General features: G+C 43.6%; 1 protein-coding gene across 1 annotated transcript in view; it reads left to right on the forward strand.

The window, feature by feature from the left end:
• The window catches only part of ADAMTS12 (ADAM metallopeptidase with thrombospondin type 1 motif 12), a 122,969-nt gene that overhangs the window by 81,136 nt on the left and 18,690 nt on the right, over positions 1–23,143 (forward strand). The window contains exons 10-17 of the mRNA XM_079994679.1: positions 1,960–2,052; positions 3,737–3,882; positions 5,264–5,433; positions 10,332–10,465; positions 15,730–15,850; positions 18,416–18,660; positions 19,622–19,763; positions 21,773–21,899. Coding sequence (XP_079850805.1) covers positions 1,960–2,052; positions 3,737–3,882; positions 5,264–5,433; positions 10,332–10,465; positions 15,730–15,850; positions 18,416–18,660; positions 19,622–19,763; positions 21,773–21,899 — 1,178 coding nt within the window. The remainder of the gene's footprint in view (positions 1–1,959; positions 2,053–3,736; positions 3,883–5,263; positions 5,434–10,331; positions 10,466–15,729; positions 15,851–18,415; positions 18,661–19,621; positions 19,764–21,772; positions 21,900–23,143) is intronic.

Here is a 23,143-nt window from a genome sequence, read left to right on the forward strand (position 1 = left end):
AAAACTACATTTGACATGAAAACAATATAAATAGTGCATGCAGCTAGGGTCACACTTCAGGGAACAAATGGGAAAAAGCCTTAAGCGAGTGACTGAAGCTTAACCCAGTTGGCATTTGCCTGATATTGCTGGGAAGTGATCAGGCAGGAACATACAGGGTAAAGCAGTCCCTGAGATAACACAATCCCAAGTTGTTGAGGGATTTGTACACTAACAATGAACCTTGATTGCTGGTCATCCTCACAGTACAGAGGAGCATTGGCCTTGTTCATAAGTGGGATGGAAGACTGAGGAAGATGAGGGAGCTGCATGCAGAGTCACAGTGGATTTCAGCTGTGACTTAGGAGGGCAGACTTCAATGTGCAGTTGGGTTTTCCTGTCTATGTTTCTGTATTTGTCTTACCAGACTACGAACATCAAATTGCATAGAAAAGTTGCTTTAGAATATTGGCTTTCAAACACTCTTAACAGGGAGCCCTTTCTATATTGATTTATCTGACAAGGACCCCCTGCATGATTTGTTTTGCATTTTTGTTCTCCGGCTTCCAGGAATATTTGGCAGTGAATTAAAACTGCACACCAGCAAGAGGAAAACAGTAAAGCTTCTAGTGTGTGTCGTGGGGGGAGGGGTGAACCCAACTATAGACATCTCTAACTTATGTATTCCCATAGCTCCAAAGTCCCAGAATCCCCTGCAATGTGCAGAGGATGTGAGTTTCATGGCAGATGCTCAAATGAGTCATCGTGGCAAATGGGTCAGTGTGAAAAGTACTGTATGCCCTGAAGGTAGAAAATCTGAAAAACTCTGCTCATACTGTATGCTTCCTTTTGCTCTTTATTCTAATTATTCCATTGCATTTCCTATGCTTTAAAGCAAATAATTTCCTTAACTGGCATTGTGTGCATAATGGATGAGTTATTGTTGTTGAGGTTTATTCAACTTAATAGTCACTTGTCACCTGAATGTCTCCAAGTGACTTACGGTAAAGAAAAATATACAACTCATAATACCATAGGGGGAAGAATCATGTAGTTGTAAGCCCTTGACGATACACCTTTCAGAAAAATAAGTCCTTTAGCTCTTTGCTGTTTACCTCATTCCCAACAGACATGAGTTCCATTGGCGTAACTGTGCTTTTTATACAAAGAGTAGTTGAGAGCAGTGTCAGCTCACAGCTCCAAAAACTACCAAATGTCGAAATTCATATTCTTGGCAAATGATAACTTTCACAAAAATGATACTTATTTTTTATTTCCCAAAAAAACTAATGGGCACTAATACTGGCTCCTGACTCAACCCATCCCGTTTTTGAGAGGGTTAATTGGGCAAGAAAGGTTTGCTTTCTCCTTCAAAACCAATGAAATGCAAGTGTCTGTGTGGGTCCCCAATGTCCCAGGGGGTAGTAGCTGGTGCTTGACAGGAAATGAGGTTTATCCATTTCCTGTCTTCCATGACTAGAACTAACTGCAGAGTTTTGACTACTGGGAGTAGGGTAAAGCGCTACGGTTTAAGTAATAATTTTACTGATTTAGGAAGCATGATCGACAACGAGGGTTGAGAGCCTAAGGCTAGGTAATAATGAAGTTAAAATTCAGCTGCATTCTGCAGAATTTGGTTAGGTAGTTGATGAGTAAGTAAAACCTCACTCAAGGTTATTCCACTGGATCTCATTATTTTCCTCAATTCTTCCTACTTGCTGTAGCCAGCCTGGTGTCCTCCAGATGTTGTGGACTACAACTCCCATCATCCTTGGCTATTGGTGATGCTTGCTGGGGCTGATAGGAATTGCCATCCACAACATCTGGAGAGCACCACATTGGCGACGCCTGTGAGCATGAAGTCAAGCCTCTGAAAGACAACCCAAGCTGAAACAGCCCTCTCAAAAAAAACCAAAAACCCCACAATTCCCTAAAGTCTCAATTGTTTTTTCTTTACAACATTTGAGGTTGTCGTTGCAGAATATTTGCCAGACATTGTGGTGCTTTGTGAAAGGTTCCTGCCGGTCGAAACTGGATGCTGCGGCAGATGGAACGAGATGCGGTGAAAATAAGGTATCTGTCACAAGGAGAGACCAGGATGGGAAATTATGACTTTGGTACCCGACTTTCTTTATGCTGCAAGATGCAAAACAAAGTGTCATCCTTATAAAACATCTTTCATTTGCTCCATTTTGCATTCGGTCCCATTCATATTGTTGCCTTTCACTCTGAAAGGCTAACCATATCAGATGGTTTTTTCATTAAGTTATCATCTTACAACTGCATTTATATCCCCAATCTGGAAGGCAAGGAAATTGCCTTCTTTTCAAATCAATGCCAGCTCCTTCAGCATCAGGGAGTTTGCATGCCTAGCTCCCGCAGATCAAATGAAAGATATACTTTTGGAGTTTCTCCATTTCACTGACAGCTAGATGACCTTCCTCTGAGCAAAGCAGAGCTGAGTCTCTAACCAAGCAAGATCCCAGTAGTTGGGATAGTTCATTATTCTGAAATGTGTCCTGTTTTTCCAGGTGCTTGATTTGCAGCTCCCATCACCTTCCCCAATTCACGGACTCATTACCTTAACAAGCTCCCTGCTTCTTCAGAATACCCAAGCCTGCTCAGTGTCTCTAAGCAGGCTTATGGCTCAGGACTGATGACATGTCATTTCTATGGAGTGATTCAGACATAACACCAAACCAGAAACACAGTTTGCTGTCGCACTGAAACCCAGCAAATGGTGGTTTGCTCAAACCTGGATTAAACTGTGGCAGAGTATTCTCAGGATCTAGTTATGTTTTCATTGTACATGTAAATGTTAATAATAATAATAATTTGTTTAAGACATGCATACTATTTTTTTTTTTAATGGGGCAACTTCTGTCTTACCCTGAACTGTAGGACTATGTGATTTTGTTTTGTTTTGCAAAAGTCTTTAACACCCTTTTGCCTGATGAAAACGTCTGAAGAAGGTACATGTGACATCAAAGACCTCCGGATTTTTCATTTTTTAATGAAATTTTCTTGTGCTAATAAAGTACGTGTATAGAATAAGTTCAAACTTGGACATAATTGCTGTAATTTAAATAGAAATATAATACATCCCACCATAGTAAGGAAGTCTATAACTAGGTGATTCTGTGTGAGTCTGATATTGTGGGGTGAACTTTTTATGAGCTCCCACTTCCTTTAACCCAATTTGGACTAGACAACATTTCACATACAAGACTTCTCCAGACAGAGGACTGTTCTTTGTAAAGTTGACAGGTAAGCCCTCTACACAGGGGAAGGGTTTAACCTTTTGTTCTTGTGCCAATTCCCAAGTGCAAATCTCCACTCACCACCCCCAAAGCTGCTATTGACTGTGGAGGGGGAGACTTAGAAACACAATGCAAGTTCCCTGTGCGATTCAAAACAGCTCTGGCAGGGCAATTTAAATTGGGGATTTGGTAGTGAGGCACAGAGCTAAACCCTTTTCCCCTGCACCCAGCCTCAGTCTGAATTGGGCCCCTCTGTGCTGGGTTTGCAGAAAAGAAAAGTAAAAGTCTAGACTTAAGAGATTCTCTTGCTTCATATATGCAGCTGGCCCTGGCTTAGAAAGGTCTACAATGTCAACTGAAAGTCACAAAAGCAGGAAGGTGATCTCTCTCGTAACACCAGTCTCCAGCAAGCTACTATGAAAGAAATGTGTTGCAGTGTCAATAGTGTGTTTGGGGTTTTTTTCTTGACCCATTGTGTTTGCTGCTTTCTTGTTAAGTGGTGCTTAACGGGTGAATGCATAACCGTAGGCAAGAGCCCCGAAGCAGTGAACGGTGCATGGGGTTCGTGGTCATCGTGGTCGCACTGCACACGGACCTGTGGGGCTGGAATCCAGACTGCGGAGAGACAGTGCACTAGCCCAGAGTAAGTCTCACGCCTGGCGGTTTGCTTAACGTTCGATGTTTCAAAATCTTGAAACCTAAACAGCTTGGATGTAGGGCCTTGTCAGTGGTGGCACCCACCCTGTGGAATGCCCTCCCATCAGATGTCAAGGAAATAAACTGACTTTTAGAAGACTTTTAGAAGACTTTTAGAAGACTTTTTAGAAGAAGGCAGCCCTGTTTAGGGAAGTTTTTAATGTGTGGTGTTTTATTCTGTTTTTATTCTGTTGGCAGCCGCCCAGAGTGGCTGGGAAAACCCAGCCAGATGAGTGGGGTATAAATAAAAAAATATTATTAAAATTATTATTATTATATCTAAAGCAAGGGTTGTTGTTGTTGTTGTTCAGTCATTTAGTCGTGTCTGACTCTTCGTGACCCCATGGACCAGAGCACGCCAGGCACTTCTTTCTTCCACTGCCTCCCGCAGTTTGGTTAAACTCATGCTGGTAGCTTTGAGAACACTATCCAACCATCTCGTCCTCTGTCATCCCCTTCTCCTTGTGCCCTCCATCTTTCCCAACATCAGGTTCTTTTCCAGGGAGTCTTCTCTTCTCATGAGGTGGCCAAAGTACTGGAGTCTCAGTTTCACGATCTGTCCTTCCAGTGAGCACTCAGGGCTGATTTCCTTCAGAATGGAGAGGTTTGATCTTCTTGCAGTCCCTGGGACTCTCAAGAGTCTCCTCCAGCACCATAATTCAAAAGCATCAATTCTTCGGCAATCAGCCTTCTTTATGGTCCAGCTCTCACTGCAAGGGTTGGCAGACTTCAAACATTGCAAGACGATCTACTTTGGGCATGTGTGGCTTTTCTGAAAATGTGTCTGGAAGGCCCTAGGTTTACCATCCCTGGATTAGAGTGTCAGACTCGGACATGGAAGGCCCAGGTTTAGATCCACACACAGCATTACTAACCCTCTTAGCTTAATCTACCTCACAGGGTTGTTATGAAGATTAAATATGAGGAGGGAACCTACGAACGCCGCTGTGAGCTGCTTGAAGGAAAGGCAGGATATAAATGTTGTTAAGCTGTGGGCGAACATATCAGACGACACAGCGATTCTTCCAAAGCAGCTCTTTATTTGTAAGCCGGAACAGAACTGAACTGAGGAGCTCAGTCAGCCTGCTTATATAGAGCTCCACTAGAATGCAACAGTAACCATTTTCTGTAACTAGCCAATCACTGAACGTCACTTTTGATCCTTCATTTGCATACAAACTATCCAATCACTGAACGTCACTTTCGATCTTTCATTTGCATAACTATCTACAGTATCCCCCTGCTGGCCCAGGGTGAGAACTTCAGTACATAACAAATGTACGTAATAAATAAACTCTTGTTTTCGAAACCCCTTTTGTCACTTCCAGGCCACAGTTTGGAGGGAAGTACTGCACAGGGGAGAGGAAGCGCTATCGCATGTGTAACATCAAGCTGTGCCCCAGAGCCTCACCAAACTTCCGTCAAATGCAGTGCAGTGAATTTGATACGGTTGCCTACAAAAATAAGTTCTACACGTGGATTCCAGTGTACAACACAGGTAAGGTTAAAATAAGTTGCACGACTCCTGTTTATTGAACTTTTGCTTTTTCCCTGCGGGTTTCACTTTTGTTTTAAGCACTGTATTATTTTGATTGACAGGTTGCTTTGCAGATTGTAGTGTGAACCACTTTGTGAAAACCTGTGGTAGAAAGCAGTCTGCAAATTTTTTGGAAATAAATGAAGAAAATATTTTTTTAATACCCATTATTGATAATGAATTTTTCATGTCATCTGGTAATGCTTTTACATTTGGATTTTGACCGTAAAACATTTGGATTTTGATAGTAAAACATCAAATGTTAAAAACTTCCCTATACAGGGCTGCCTTGAGATGTCTTCTAAAAGTCAGGTAGTTGTTTCTTTCCTTAGAGTTCCTATGCCTAATTTTTCTTTCGTTTGATACACAATGGGGAACTGCACAGAGTTCTTCGGACTCCTGCTGTTAAGAGTTGTTAATCTGGTTCTGATCTGCACAGATAAGGAAGACTTGCTATCTGCATCTGTGTAGCATTAGATCACCATTTAAATGAAAAGAGATTAGTATTGTCTCTCAAGTCCACACTATACACTGAAAGCACTATTAGTGTCTGCATCCCAGAATTTATTCCAGAGTACTCTGCAAAGCACCAGGGTTCCACAGTGAATTTGCATGCGTTCCTTTTGTTGTTGTTTAGTCGTTTAGTCATGTCCGACTCTTCGTGACTCCATGGACCAGAGCACGCCAGGCACTTCTGTCTTCCACTGCCTCCTGCAGTTTGGTCAAACTCATGCTGGAAGCTTCAAGAACACTATCCAACCATCCCGTCCTCTGTCATCCCCTTCTCCTTGTGCCCTCCATCTTTCCCAACATCAGGGTCTTTTCCAGGGAGTCTTCTCTTCTTATGAGGTGGCCAAAGTATTGGAGTCTCAGCTTCAGGATCTGTCCTTCCAGTGAGCACTCAGAGCTGATTTCCTTCAGAATGGATAGGTTTGATCTTCTTGCAGTCCATGGGACTCTCAAGAGTCTCCTCCAGCACCATAATTCAAAAGCATCAATTCTTCGGCAATCAGCCTTCTTTATGGTCCAGCTCTCACTTCCATACATCATTACTGGGAAAACCATAGCTTTAACTATACGGAGCTTTGTTGGCAAGCTGATATCTCTGCTTTTTAAGATGCTGTCTTAGCAAATAAGTAAATTGAAAAGGTTCTCTGAAGCCAGAAAGAGAGGGAAACTATTGCTCTGTTAATTCTGAGATCCAAGCATCTTGTTGATAGTGCCTGCAGCAGTCACTCAAAATTCCAAATGTGTCCACACACCTAAAAAAAGGTTGATCACCCCTGCCCTATGATCACTGAATACTTTGCATACATCCCAACATTTAAATGTCTGATTAAGTGATTAGCTTCACTTTGTACTAGCACTGGATAGCGCAAGAAATTGCTGGATTTAATTACATTACACATATTTTCATGCTGCTCTAACTTCTGTATTGCAACTGCTGACACTTTAAAAACTACTTACTTATCAGAGAAGAAATGTCCCACAATTTTATATTACAGACCTAGACTCCCCTTCTTAAAAAAAATAAATATTTAATGCCTTGCGGGGAAACTGAGGGAAAAAGTATTTTTTGGAGGAAGTTCTTGTAGCTGAAAGTTTGCTACTTTCACAGGAGGAATGTTGAAGCATTGCGCATTTGCAGGTGTTGATTCATTCAAATATGTGCAATGTTTAAAGAATGATAATTAAAGCTAATTATCATGATGATTAAAGATAATTATCATGACAATTAAAGATAATTATCATGACAATTAAAGCTAAGCCCAGTCAAAGCCTGGAGTACCAGGTAACCTTCTCTGCAATTCCTGTAGGAAGCAAGGGCATAATACCAGCATGCCAAATCCATATAATTGTCTATTGACTAGTGTTGAGGCTGATCTAAAACACGCCCAGCCCGTTGACACAAAAAAGTCCAGTTTGTTTCCTGCTCTCTTCAGTGATTTCCACCGCTGCTCTTCAAAGCGGGGAAAACAGGCAGCAGTTTTTAAATTGTTTAGTCTGCTCCCGTCAGTAATTGTCCTCCCACCACTTTCTTTTCTATGTTTGATTGCCGCAAAAATAAACCTCATACGCATTGTAAATGCCACACATTTTCATTTAATAAGTACACTGCTGGGAATGAACAGGAGGAGATCGTTTCTGAAGGCGTTTACAGAAATCTGTAAATATGGCAAGCTCTTATGGCCATTTTGGGAGCTGGCACAATGCCTTCTTTATCTAAAGTGGCTGGCACGGGGCTCATCCAAACTTACCTTTTGCCCCACACAGGTCTGCACTTTACCTATCCACAATTTCTTTATGTATCCGAGCACTTTCTTCTCTTCTCTTTTCTCTTTTGCCCCACTGCTTTCCCCAGGAAAACCTGCTCTTCGACACCGAATCAAAACAAACAGCAATTCAGGTTTTCTGTGGGTTGCCATTTGCTCCGATTCAGCAGTAAAGAGCAGGTTTTCTCAGGGAAAGTGCCAGGGCAAAAAGAAAAGCACTCACACAGAGACCTGGAAAGCTCAGATCTGTTCCGAGAAATGTGGAGCAAAGGTAAGCATGGGTGAGCCCTGGCAGTGACTCTCCAGAGGCAGGGTTCTCTCCCAGCCCTACCCCAAAGGCAGTAGCCCAAGTCAGGAATAGATCAGCCATTAAAAAAAAACAACTAGTGTCAGTGAAGTTAATTCTTTATTCAAAGAAACTAAGACAGTGCGAGCTTAGTGAACATGGCAACCCTTCCCAGTAGGTCTTGCCCCAATGAGGCAGTTGCCACTTCCCACCTCTCTCTAAGGCTCCTTCCCCCGTTCCTTCCCCAGCAGACTAAGGCTCCATCGTCTTGTTTCTCTTTGCTGCGCCTTCTTCATACCTCTGTATGTTCTGGGAGACCAGTGGAGAGGGGAGCTGGTTGCAGCAGGAGGGGGAGGGTCCCTGGATTCTTCAGCAGCCAGCCTCCACCCTGCCTCCTGACCTCCCTCTGAGTCTGGACTGCCCTCCGACACATCCTCTTCCTGCTCACTAAGCCTTGTCACTTCTTCTACTTCTGACACCTCCTCCTCCCTCTTCTCCATCTGACCACACATTGTAATCTGTCAGGGGCTGGTCTGAATCAGAAGATGGGGGTATGCAATGGCAGGAAGATCAGCTTCTAACAGAAGAGGAGGGGGAATACCCCCCCCCCATTTTCAGAGTCCCACGCAGCAGAGAGACAGGCAGATTCCGAGATTGTACAATTGAGACAGGAACTGTCCAGCTTTGAGATAGTAGCTAAGCAACAGGAGGGAGGGAGGCAGCCAGGCGATACATCAATCGAGAATAGGGGAGGGGGCTCCCTCCTTCCCCCAAACTAGGAAGTATGTGTCAGGAGCTCGTCCTACACTCGAGTAGGACCCTGGTAGAGACAAATGCCTGACTGGCATGTTCTTTCCCTTCTGGTCGTTTGTTCAGGAGCTTCAAAAGCTTTCTTCAGCCCAAACATCACAGCACCCGATGCCAACAGGCATCGGCACACTTAGGGATCCACAGAGTGTTTATAGTTTGCGTAACAGAACTCAGCAACTCAGCATTTTGGCTAATCTACTTTATTTACATATAAACACACACGGAGCACTGCAACATGGCTCCCTCTCTCTCTAGCATCAGACAGCAAAGAAAAAGAACAAAGGACAATAGTCCCACTTCACGGCACACAGTAAAACAAACACCCTGTCTCCGTCACTTCCCACTCTGTGGAATCAAAACATACACCATCATGTGAAAGACAACAATCCCATGACTGCAATCATGGAGCAGGAATTCTAACAGTATGAGTGTGTCAGAGAACAAAGGAGAAGCAAGAGGGGAGGGACTTCCCATCGGCGTGCTTCTTGCTGCAGAAGTGGGGGGGGGGAGGAGGAATCAGAGTGAGCCACTCCAATCCTTGCAGAGAGATGCCGATCTGTATTCGCAACATGATACTGTAATAAAAAGACTATAAATCTGTTGGAGATTCATTCCCCGTGTCTGCAGTCATGGGATTGTTGTCTATCACATGACGGGGTATGTTTTCATTCCACAGTGTGGAAAGTGACAGAGACAGGATGTTTTGGTATTACTATGTTCCGTGAAGTGGGATTATTGTCCTTTGTTCTTTCTCTCTTTGCTGTCTGCTGAGAAAGATGAAGGAGCTAAAGCAGAATGCTCCAAGTGTATTATATGTAAATAAATGTAGATTAGCCAAAATGCTGAGCTACTGAGTTCTGTTATGCAAACTGCAAATACTCTGTGGATCCCTAAGTGTGCTGATGTCTCCAAGGCATCAGTCGCTGTGATGTTTGGGTTGGAGAAAGCTTTTGAAGCTCCCGAACGATCGACCAGGAGGGAGAGAGCATGCCAGTCAGGCATGTGTCTCTACCAAAGTCATACACAAGAGTAGGACGCTGCTAACAAAATCAACCAGATACTTGTTCATTCTTATCAGTGAGCTACCAGGAGGGAGAGGGGAATTCCTGTACTTGACATCATCTTACCACCAACCCCCAGGCTCTGAGCATTTTCGCCCTGGGGATTCCCCACTGGTGCCTCCACCACTCCTCTGCATCAAGCCAGTCCATGACACTTGATGTGCCTGGGATTGAACTTGCGACCTTCTGCATGCAAACCAAGTGTTCTGCCCCTGAGCTCTGGCCCATGCAGGATGATTGTAGCAATGATCCCTCTAGAATGTGCTGCTCTCAGATTTCTGCCGCAAGTGTCTCTTAATGGGAGGCAGTGTCTTACTGTCACCTGTTGCCAAGCTACTTACTTTTTACTTTTCATTTTATACCTGCACCACAACCTTGCAGTCGTGTGTGTCTATAGTAACTGATATAACTTTGGGGGTTTCCCTTCAGCTAATCCTTGTGAGCTACAATGCCGTCCTACGAACAACCACTTTTCAGAGAAAATGCTTGACGCTGTCATTGACGGTACGCCTTGCTTTGAAGGAAACAACAGCAGAGACGTCTGTGTTAATGGCATGTGTAAGGTATTGGGTATGTTTCCTTCTTTGAACACTTCATGGGACTACAGATTTCCAGGCCTCAAAGGGCCATCAGAGTCATAGTCTTAAATCCCTGTGCTGTTCTTTACGTTTGGGATCATTTTAACAAGATATATCCTCAAAACTCATATTCCATGTTTTGAGGGTTGGCAAGAAGATTGGTGAGGCCTAAGAGTTGGGGGCTGGTTAGAATGGGGAAGGGGTTGGGGGCTCATGGATACGGGGTTGATATTGGGGCTGCATTCTGAATTAACTGGGGTTTCCAAATAATCTACAAAGGCATCATTACATTAGTTTACCCTGCGTATCCCAGATTACTTGTTTGTTTACTATTTGTACTTATAGCCAGCCCTTCCCCAAATGTTCCCAGAATGGGTTACAAAGATGCCACAATTAAAGCAAGTACAATTTTGTATTAAAATAATAGAATAACACCACAAAGCAACCAATAACAACATAACAAAATGGCACCACAAAACAGCAGTGCACAGCAACACAACAGGAGGACAAATATCCACTCAGCCAAAAGGCTAAGTCGAGAGAACATGATATTGATGTGTTTCCTGTTAGTCAGGAATTTGAGAAATAACCACTACTGTAATAAACAGTTGGGTCTGTTTGCAAGTTTTCAGTGTAAACTGCCTTGAGCAGTAACAGCACCGCATGGTCAGTCCGCTTTTCCTTATCCCGGAAATCCATCAGGGGCTAGATTTGGTGGAAATTGGCCTTCAGCAATGGTAGTTACAAAATATTCCTAGGCTGGGCATGAAAAGAGCTATTCTCATATGATCCCAGGCAACAGCTTTGATAATGGCCCAGCTAAGCAAGTCTTTTTATCAATTGTCACTGCTGAGCCACTATGACCTTTGAAGATTCACTCATCGCTACAGATGATGACTGCTCCAAGTTACAAGAAGAAAAGGTTCCAATCTGTTTTTCCCCCCAGTGAAGATGCCCTGACACATCTCTTTGGAAGGCTCTTCATAGGGCAACACTAATTTTGTTCTGTTTGGCACCGTTCTGGGGCGTTGTGCTCTGGAAAATGTTCAAGAAGCCAAAAGCGTTTTTGTTCTAATAGAATTTCAATAGCAGCTTGCTCAAGATCCCTTGAAATAAATGAATTTGATATTTGGGTGAGTCAATAAGCCACATAAACTATTAATCCAAGTTAAACTGGATGGCTTTAAAAGAGGGTCAGGCAAATTAATGGAGGATAACACTAACATTGGCTGCTAGACATGATATCTACGCTCTGCCTCCACGGTCAGAGAAAGTCATGCTTCTGAATAACAGTCGCTGGAAGCCATAGGAAGTTAGAATGCTCTTGTGCTCTGGTCCTGGTTTCCCACACATATCTGGCTGCCCACTGTGAGAACAGAATACTACACCAGAGGCCTGATCCAACAGGCTCGTTCTATGTTCTTACAAGAACCGGTTAGTCAAACCAAAATGCCCAAACCGGAATGTTTATTCGGCTTTACGCCCATCATGAAACACAACACAACACAACAAAACAAATCAAATAAAACAGCGGACTCGTACAAGCCACAAGTAGTATAACACAGTTCACAACTCACAAGGACAAATATTAGCCATTCATAAGAAAAGTTTAAGATTAAGATTAAAATTAAAAAAGTTTTGCCCTACACTAAAATCAATATCTGATGTCGTTATAGAAAATTCTTATAACTATCAATAATCAGCTAACATTCCATTCCGTCTCTTGTACGAGAGGACGGCTGTTAGGAATTTAGCAACCTGTAGGGTAATATAAGGATCCACATCTTGAAGAACCCAGGCAAGCTGTAGGTCTACTGGTTTGTCAGCCATAGGCTGGATTATGGAGTTTAGTATACTAGCACGGACTGAACTGTACAAAGGGCAGATAAATATAACATGATGTAGAGATTCAGATGTTTTCATTTCACAAGCACACATTGAAGGGACTTGGCCCTTAGTGAATCTATGTCTCAGCACGTTTGTTGGAAAGACATTAAACCTAGCTCTAATGAAGGCATATCGGTGAGACGCGGCCATAAGCGATGTTAAGTAGGACGGAGTGCGGTAGATAGGGGTTATACCGAAATTTAACGGCGAGCAGGCTCCACCACCAGCTACGAAATTTTGGTATAGCTCCGCATCATCCAGCCTTTGATTTATACACCTTTTTGCCACATTTAGATCCAGTTTGAGCAATTCAGTGGGCGAGTCAATAAATACGAACCACTTGCGTTTGCCAGCCAACAGTATCAGGGGCATTGTTAAGCACATGGAAACACTTGGGACACACAATCCCATAACAAGGATTTGTGAGTATGTGTGCATGAATTTGGCCATATTTATAGTTCCACAGGGACGCGGGTGGCGCTGTGGGTTAACCACAGAGCCTAGGACTTGCCGATCAGAAGGTTGGTGGTTCGAATCCCCGTGATGGGGTGAGCTTCCATTGCTCAGTCCCTGCTCCTGCCAACCTAGCAGTTCAAAAGCACGTCAAAGTGCAAGTAGATAAATAGGTACCAGTCTGGCAGGAAGGTAAACGGTGTTTCCGTGCGCTGCTCTGGTTCGCCAGAAGTGGCTTAGTCATGCTGGCCACATGACCCGGAAGCTGTATGCTGGCTCCCTCGGCCAATAAAGTGAGATGAGCACTGCAACCCCAAAGTCGGTCATGACTGGACCTAATGGTCAGGGATCCCTTTACTTTTACCTTTTTATAGTTCCACAGGGTGGTTCTTAATTTTCACATATATTTAAGGGTCTTCCAAGATGGCGTCTGTCGGCTGCCTCACACAATGCCAGCTGATTAAGAAGTTGCAAGTAGTTATACAAGTGTCTTTGAGGTCCATAAAAATTGCCCTTTGGTGTCTGCTGCAGAACTGGTGATTAAGAAGTATCAGCGTTTTAATGGGCAGGGCCAGTTGCTGAGCTCCAGGGAACAAAAGGACGTTTTGTCAAGTGTCAAAAGGAATGATAAACATGTTCCCTACTGATAGTCATTCAACCTGCCACAAATGCAGTTTGATAGCATCAAGATGTACAGATATGGAAATGTTACAGCTGGAAATGAAAACGCATTCAGAATACAGGTGGAGATACGGAGAGATAGCATAGAGCAGTAGTTTACCATCCTTTTTCTTTTCTTCTATTTATGGCTCTTTTTGCATCCCCTCACATTATCCAGGTAGCTGGGGCAGAAAAATGCAGTTGTTATAAGTTACAGTTGAGAAGGGAGGAAATCCTCTTTACCTTTTGTGAAGGCTGCTTCAGGGCCAAACTAGATGTCATGTGTTTGTCACATGTTTCGCTCCTGAATGCAATATTTTTCTTTCACAGGGGTTGGGGGGGTCCATATCTGGACCCTGGTGGTGAGATGGGAAAGCAGCCTTAGGGAGTTCCATTCTAATGAGGGGAAATGACATCAGAATCCCCCTGATGAATCAGGCCAGTGGCCTATCTAGTTTTCCCAGTGACCAACCAGTGGACTGCAGGAAACTTGCAATCAAGGTCTGAGTGCCAGAGCACTCTCTCCCTCTGAAGCCTCAAGCCACTGGTATTTAGAAGCAAATTATCAAAACCGTATGGGCATATGTATAATATCCAGAAGCTTACTGCCTCCAACAGTGGAGGGAGAACATAGTCATCATCAGTGCTTTTTTTCTAAAAAAAATGTTTAGGGGTACTCTCAGTTTCCTACTCATATAGAAATACTGCCCCTCAATGAGGCCAAACTTAGATTCGCAAATTGTTTAGGGGTATGCGTACCCCTATGTGTCAGTACACCTTTCAACCGATGTGCAGCGACTGGGCTCAACAACTGGTTCTGCCCCGACTGGGCTAGGCGACTGGAGCACTTTCAGAGACCTTCCAGTCTTGGAAAACAGGTTCCAGTGCACTGGACCCACAACTGTGCATTGTGAGCACCAGACTCAGCAGAGTATAAATAACGCGGAAGCTAGCTGTGAAGCATAACTCCTTTTATTTCTAATAGCTACTACAAACTAAAGAACTAGTGGCTTGCCTGAGTGTTACAGCTCCCACTCAGCCATCTAGTCACTACATAGATAACACTCTCTCCACACACAGAGTCAGGCAGTCAGTCGGGAGCGGAACAGTAGAAGAGCAGTTTCCGCCCCCTCCTTTCTCAAAACATCAGATCAGGAGATTCTTGCAATGGGAGGGGTGAAAATATCAATACTGCGTCCCCCCAGAAAAAAAGCACTGGCCATCATGGTTAGCAGCCACGGATACCCCTATATTCCATGGTCTAATCTTCTTTTAAAGCCACCACTGTCCCCTGTAGGAGCAAGTTCCTTAGTTTAACTATCTGCTGTGTGAAGGACTTAAAAGCCCCAAATGCTGCAACCCATCCTTTTAGAGGTGTTGCTCCAGGATCTTGATCATTTGGGTTACCCTCTGCTAAATCCTTTGGGACGCAGGTGGTGCTGTGGGTTAAACCACAGAGCCTAGGGCTTGCCGATCAGAAGGTCAGCGGTTCAAATTCCCTCGATGGGGTGAGCTTCTGTTGCTCGGTCCCTGCTCCTGCCAACCTAGCAGTTCGAAAGCACATCAAAGTGCAAGTAGATAAATAGGTACCACTCTGGTGGGAAGGTAAACGGCATTTCCGTGCACTGCTTTAGTTTGCCAGAAGCGGCTTAGTCATGCTGGCCACATGACCCGGAAGCTGTACGCCGGCTCCCTTGGCCAGTAAAGCGAGATGAGTGCCCCAACCCCAGAGTCGGTCACGACTGGACCTAATGGTCAGGGGTCCCTTTACCTTTACCTCCTGAATCTTTTCCCAATCCACAATACCTGGCTAAGGTCCCAATCCAGAGCAGCAGCACCCACTGCATGTCAGCTATATGCGGAAGAAAAATATTGCACTGAAATGCAAATCAGATGACCATGATAATGTGTAATTTCTTCCTGAGTTACTGTCTTTAGATGGCTACAGGTGAAGCCATGTTTTGAGTAAAACTGGAGGGAGTCAAGGTTAGACTAATGGGCTTCTTCCTTTGTAACTGAAGCCTTGTTGCTCTGCAGCCTGGAAAGGTCAGCTGGACTCTAAAGATGCTTCAAATTGGCTTTGACCTGCAGAAAATACCCGTCACATGGACACACCTTAAGACATGGGAGCTGCAGAATGATGCAAATAGCAAAATAGTCTCTGGCAGGCATTTGCTGATTGGTTAGTGTTGATCCCATAATGCATGCAACCTATATTCTGGAAAAAAAACAACCATGTCTTCCTTCAGACCATCGGTTGTGATTATGAGATGGATTCCAATGCCACGGAAGATCAATGTGGAGTTTGCCTGGGAGATGGATCCTCTTGTCAGACTGTGAAGATAGCCTTCAACCAAAGTGAAGGAGCAGGTGAATAATGCCTTTCCCCCCGCAGTGTTTTTCTGCAGCAATTTCAATGAGCAATGATGCTTGCTGACAAAACATACTCTGAGACACTAACACTCTGTCACCAAAGGAGAGAAAACGAACCTGTAGAATTAATTGGGGGATGTGAAGCAATACTGAATGCAATATCTCCTTTATTAAGGAGGGTGTATTGAATCCACTTGGATCAATAGGGCGATAAATATGATTGCTAGGTTGCAAAGGACTGGACTGCATGACTCAGCCTCTTTGAGTACATAGGTACAATTTCCAGAGGGGTAGCCATGACAATCTATTACAGGGAAAATTGCAGCCTTTGGCACCTGAGAATTCACCCCCTTGTGCCTTAATTCTCAGCAGTCTGTGACTTAGTATTAAAGCCTCTTCCTGTGTTCCTTGGACTGTGTTGCAAGCGGATTTATTGTGGCATAAGCATTGGCGAACTATTCTGAGAAGTAGACGCTAGTCCGCAAAAGCTAACGCCACGATAAATCTCTTCATCTCTACAATATCACGTTTTATTAATTTTTTTACCTTGTGAAAAGTTTCTTTTGTATCTTTACAAGAACTTTCAGGGGTTTTTTTTCCTTTCAAGACCTTGGAGCTGGGGAAGAGAGGGAGAGTGAACAGAAACATTTGAGAAGTGGCGCTATAGGGAAAAACTTTTCATCAAACCAGAAGCATATCTCTATCTTTTGTTTAATTTTCTCAGATTATGTTAGACTTTTATTCTTGCCTGTGGTTACATGGAAAGGAGAGCCGAATGTTAATGATTTCAATTTTATCATGCTGGACACCTTGTTTTATCTGTGAGTTTCCGGCAGCTTTAAAGTTCTGCAGATCCAGCCTTGCTGTGTGAATCCATGTTGCGATCACAGTCAGAGGCTGTACTTAGGCTTTAAAGACCTTGGCCATATTGAAGACAAACCTCTGAGCCAAAAGTATGTGTGCAGGCTCCCACCCATTGCAAATGTAGGTCTGAAAGGCTATTCTGTCGGAATGTCATAATAAGGTAATAACGGAGATAAATCATTGATCTAAAGCTGCCTGCAAAATTTAGTACATCTGCTGCTCTTTGATAATCCTTTCATTTAAAAAAACTGCTGGAGGAGCACCTTCTTCTCTATTTTCTAATCAGCTGAATCCTGCAGCAAAGGTTTTCTGCTGAGGACACAGTGTATCTTGATTTCACTAAGGCTTTCGACAAAGTGCACCATGATATTCTTGCGGTGATGCTAGTAAAATGTAGGCTGGGCAAATAATAGCTGGTTGACTGACCCAACCCAACGAGTGCTCACTTAATGGTTCCTCATCATCCTGGACAAGTTGGGTGCCGCAGAGTTCTGTTCTGGGTCCGTTGTTGTTCAACGTCTTTATAAATAACTTGGATGAAGGAATTGAGAAACGTTTGAAAAAAGCTGTGCCTAGTTAATCCCTCTGGTACAGCCCATGATTAACAGTGCTGAGCCAAGACATTTTGCCATCTCAGGCAAAGGACAAGATGCCCTTGCCCTTTCGTGTACAGGAATGGCAACTGATTCTCACTTCAACACTAGGCTGGCATGGGGAGTGAGACACAGACAGGAGCCAGCTTGCGGAGGCAGTGAAGTGGGTCTGGTTGAGGAGGCCATTTCCCACAATGTTCTGGGGTAGCAGCTGTAGCTGGGTAAGTAGTGGTCATCAGTGGTGTAGCATGGGTTGCCAGTGCCCGGGGCCACGCAGAGGAAGGAGTTGGGAGGAAGGGGAATTCACACAGGAATTCCACTTTCAGGATGGGGGCCCAATGCAACATGGTTGCATTTCTAGACCTCCAACACACACACACACACACACACACACACACCGCAGAGTGTCTTTTCCTTCAGAACTATTTTCTTCATTCATATGCAGATTTCATACTCATGCATTATTTATAAAAACCACCTGAAAAGTGCATTGCTTTGCAGAAACGAAAATGAGCTGGTCGATACCCAGAAACTCATCACCTCAAGCAAGAGGTTGCCGGGGGCGGGGGGGGCACTTGGAGGGGAGGGGGGAGGAAATGAAAGTGGGTGGGATTAAATTTATGCTGCTTTAATGAAGTAATTAATGGATATTCATGCAATTAAACAACTAAGACTTTTTTAAAAAAATCAAGTGATAGCGGGAAAATTAGACTCAGTTGTTTCGGAGGCCTTTTCAGTGATAATTTGTTCAAAATATTAAACCTGACTAGGCAAGATAAGAAGTACCCAATTATGCTGCAAACCTCTAGCTGCGTACCTGGAAATCAGACCTACCAAACTCAATAGAACACATGTGATTAATGTGCTGTTATGGAATGTTCACATCAGATTTGTCCAAGAGCAGTAATTTGGAATTAAACTGTAGTTTAGTTAGTGTGCTGCTAATTGTGGCTCTGTGAGGGATAAACAATAGTTCCCAGGGTTTGGGGTGAAAACTTGCAGTGTGTGTTAAATGTGCTCTAGCTGTATGCCTTAGATGTGACCTAGGCACAGTGCATTAATATTCTATTGTTAAAACTGGTGAATGTTGCTTCTTCCCCCATAGGGTATGTTGATATTGGCCTAATTCCAAAAGGCGCAAGGAACATCAAGGTGCTGGAAGTGGCAGAAGCTGGGAATTTCCTTGCGCTACGGAGTGAGGACCCAGGAAAGTATTACCTAAATGGAGGGTTTATTATCCAATGGAATGGAGACTACAAAGTGGCAGGAACGATATTTCAATATGGAAGAAAGGGCGACCTGGAAAACCTCACTGCTGCTGGACCCACAAATGAATCGTTGTGGCTACAGGTAGGGGAACGTGTCATATGTGCAAGTGGCTTTGGGAAATTGCTGGGAGGTTTGGACTGGGCAGCTTTTACAAATCTGTACCCTCTAAACGTTATTGGACCCCTGTCCTCATCAGCCCCAGCCAGCAGGAGTCAGGGAGGGAGGAGAAATTCTAAGGCTTGATTTCCAGACCCTTGATCATCTTGCCCTCCTCTGCACACACTCCAGCTTGCCAACACCCTTCTTAAATTGTGGTGCCCAGAATTGGACACAGTACTCCAGGTGTGGTCTGATCAAGGCAGAATACAGCGGTACTATTACTTCCCTTGATCTGGACACTAGACTTCTTTCTGTTGATGCAGCCTAGAATATCATTAGCTTTTCTTGCTAGGACTCCTCTTCTCCAGGGTTTTTCCCACGCAGTCTCAGACGGTGTCTGTGCTCAACCACCCTCTACTTTGCTCATTTCATTTCTCCATGAGTTCTAGGAGACCAGGGGGAAAGGGAGCTGGTCACAGCAGGAGGGGGAGATTCCCTGGTTTCTTCAGCAGCCTGGTTTCTTCTCCACTCTGCCTCTTGGCCACCCTCCCCTCAGCCTCTGGAGTCAGAGTCTGAACTGCTCTTGGCCACAGTCTCTTCCTGTTCATTAAACCCTGCTGCTGTCACCTCCTCTCAGTCTATTCATTCTCCCTCTGGCCACTCATTGTCATCCCACCACCAACCCCCTGGCTTGGAGCCATCTTCCCTCTTCCCCGAAGGCTTCCCTAGGCGTTTCTGTGGCTGGTACCTCCCGCCACTCCTCTGCATCCAGCCAGTCCATGGCCAAAAATGATGCCTTCTTCCGTCCCTAGTCAGGTATGATGGAAGATGCATTCTAGCAATACCTGGAAGGTGCTTTAGAACATACCTAAGCTTTCTTGCTTTCTCCATTTGTTTGCTTGGAACCGTTTTGTGACCAAAATTGACAGTTGTTTCTTCTTAGCTCCTTTTTCAGGAAAATAACCCTGGAGTGAAATATGAATATACTGTCCGTAAAGGCTGGAGCTCTGAGAATGATGTGGAAGAGCCAGAGTATTTTTGGCGATATGGAAGCTGGACAAGTTGCAGTGTGACTTGTGGGAGAGGTAACAACATTAGTGCTGCCACCCTCCTCTCTCTGCTAGCTGCTTTGGCGTTAATTATCTTAACAGCGTGTTTCATCAAGGAACAAATCAGAAGCTGGCAAACTGAGTTTTATTAACACTTACTTTGAGCCATGTGCCCTGGGACATGCTGAATTTTTCAACTTTCAAATTCCAGAAAAAAGAGGGCTGCTAACTAGCTGTCACATGACTTGGGAATCCAAAAGGCATTTTGGTTAAATTAATATAATTTAGTTTGTCTTGGTAAGTAAAATGTTTATAAAATTGCAGAGAAATCATTAAAAATAATTACCAAGTACTTGTATTTATCCATCCATGCATCCATTTAGCATTGCCTAACATTTTCAAAGGGTAAAATTAAAATTATTTGGTTTTCCAAAAGCTGTTTATGTGCCTCTTCATCAAACCAAGCCAAATGTCTGTCGGCAAAATTAGCAGATTTGAATTTCATAGAATCATAGAGTTGGAAGAGACCACAAGGGTCACCGAGTCCAACCCCCTGCCAAGCAGGAAACACCATCAGAGCACTCCTGACATATGGTTGTCAAGCCTCTGCTTAAAGACCTTCAAAGAAGGAGACTCCACCACACTCCTTGGCAGCAAATTCCACTGTCGAACAGCTCTTACTGTCAGGAAGTTCTTTCTCACACCCAAAGCCATATTTTTAAGACCCTTCCAGATGTTGGACTACAGTTCCCATCATCCCTGACCATTACTCATGCATGCTGATTGTAGTTGAAATCCAACAACATCTGGAGTACCATCAGTTCCTCACCCCTGTGACAGATAGAAGTGAGCACTGCATTAGAGTTGACATCTTCTTTTTTTATTGACAGAGGCTCTGTGCAGGATGGGACAAAATTCTACCAGGACAGCTTTTCCTGACACGGTGCTTTAGAAAGCTCCCCCTGTTGAATTTTTGTCTGTTGTATAGTTGTTAAAAATGAAGAGACTTTGGGAAGAAGGAAAAATGACACCCTGAACCGAAGATTTTCAGGCTTCTGTAGGCTATGTAGCAAATGTCCAAATTTGTCAAAATGTTCCCCGGGGGGCTGGGCTGTGGATGCAGCCATTGTTCAGATCTGCAATTCCTGAGCTGTTCAGTTCCATTTTATTGATGTACCACTGCACTAATCTTGCTTGATCCTAGGCATGGTACTCACCCTCACTTCCTAGTCAATTCGTAAAGATAATTGCTTAACTACCCTAAAGGAAATCGCTTAATGTCATGTTAGGTTGCACAGCTGATTAAGACAAGTCGTGGTTTTCTGCTCTCAGATAAATTAATGAATAAACAATTAGCTGCTTGCCTGCTTCATGAGTACACTGAAAATTGGGCATTGCTTGGTGTTTCTGAGGGTCATGGATCTGATCAGAGAACAGCCCGAGGCTGCTGGAGATGCTGTGGTCGCATCCTGCATTGTAGATTCCGCAGTGAGCAAAGGGGCCAGACTGGATGACCAGCAACCCAGCTCTAAAATTCTTTTTTTTTTTTTTAAATTTTTTATTAAATTTTGACATAAATATATTTCACAAACATACAAAAGACAAAATGAAAAAGAAAAAACAGAGAAAGAGAAAAAAAACAAACAAACAAAACATGAAATACATACAACTTTGATGACATTGATCGACTTCCCTTTATCTCGATTTCGGAAATTATTATCTTGTTTATCTATCTGCTGTGTCTATTCCTTAATAAAACTTTTTACGTAGTAAGCGTTATCTCATGCCTACTGTGATTTCTATAAGTACATATGTGTTTCTGATCAACATTTTAATTTTCCCCTTGTCTCTATTTCCATATATATCCTAAATTTATCCCATTCATTGTTAAATTTTGCAAATTTTGCAAATTTATCCCATTCATTGTTAAATTTTAAGAAATCAAAGAAGTGCAAAAACCCAGCTCTAAAATTCTATGATGGCTCTTCTCTTCGAATCCAGGCATTGCCTCTGAATGCAGCACGTGTCTCCTTCCTTTCTCGTAGGTTTCCAACAGCAGACGGCCCACTGTGTGAGAAAAGGGAGAGGTGTGGTGAAAAACCTGTTTTGTGATCTCGAAACACAGCCCAGTGAGAAACAAAAGAAATGCATGGAAAGGGACTGTCCACCAAGGTAGGGTGTGTGTGTGTGTGTGTGTGTGTAATTTAGAGGAATATACTCATGGGTAAAGATGGCAACGAACAGCAGTCTGTCAGAAGAAATGTAGGCCAAACAACATTGTGATAGGTAGACAGATGATAGAAGAAAGGACACATTTTAAAAAGAACTAATAAAACAGCTTCAGAAATGAATGACATTCAACTGATAGCATAGTGAATAAGAGGACAATGCGTCAACCAGCATCCTCTGTCCCAATTTCATTTCAGTGACAGGCCTGCTATGTAGACAGCCCTCTAAGGCAGGGATGGAAGAACATATGACTCTCCAGAGATTGGGCTCCATCATTCCTGACCATTGGCCATACTAGCTTGTGGGGTGATGGAAGTTGGAGCCCAACCATGCCTTGATGCTCACAGGTCCCCGCCTCTGCTGTAAAGCAAACCACCATCTCTAACCCCCCCTTTCCGTTTCTGCAACGCACCCTGCCTTAAGGAGCAGCTGTCAGTGAACACTCAGAAAAGGCACCATTTAAGTGCTTGGTATTAGCCATCTTCTGTCACAATTCCCCAGGTGTTTACAAGGAAACACCTGTTGACTTACACCTGACCTATCCCACTAGCCTGGACAGGAGAGGTGTTGTCAGCCAGCTGAGAGGTTAACAGGTTGTGTTTGGGGAAGCTGTGATGTGTTTTTAACACTCGATTGGGAGCCGCCCAGAGTGGCTGGGGAAACTCAGCCAGGTAGGTGGGGTATAAATAATATATTATTATTATTATTATTATTATTATTATTATTATTATTATTTAGCTGAGGAGAGAAGCATCTACGGTCCCCTTTCCCTTAGGAAACACAGTAAGGGGGGAAAAGGTCTTTCAGTGCACAGTGATGGGCAGTTTTGACAACACTGGTCACTCGACAAACCCTCTCCGCCTGCCCTGTTATTTACAGCATGTTTGAGCATCGAAGGGTCTGGTTGGCAAAGCGAGTCATGTGACAAGTTTCCATTTTGGTGTGCATCTTGATAGCAATAATATCTAATGATTCCAGAGAAAATATGGTATATGTGAGTTTATGAAAAGGCCAACTCCTGAGACTCATGGCAGCTGTTTTAAATTCTTGACTGACATGACGAACCTACCTAAATGTGGGCCATATTAGAAGGGACACTAAATATGCAGTTTGCTGTTGCCTTTTACTTTTTAAATGCCCATAGGAGGTGTGGGGGGACTTTAATTGGGATAATGGTGCATGGGGAC

The sequence above is a fragment of the Podarcis cretensis genome (assembly GCF_951804945.1).
Source record: "Podarcis cretensis genome assembly, chromosome: 11".
In the NCBI taxonomy this organism is placed as follows: domain Eukaryota; kingdom Metazoa; phylum Chordata; class Lepidosauria; order Squamata; family Lacertidae; genus Podarcis; species Podarcis cretensis.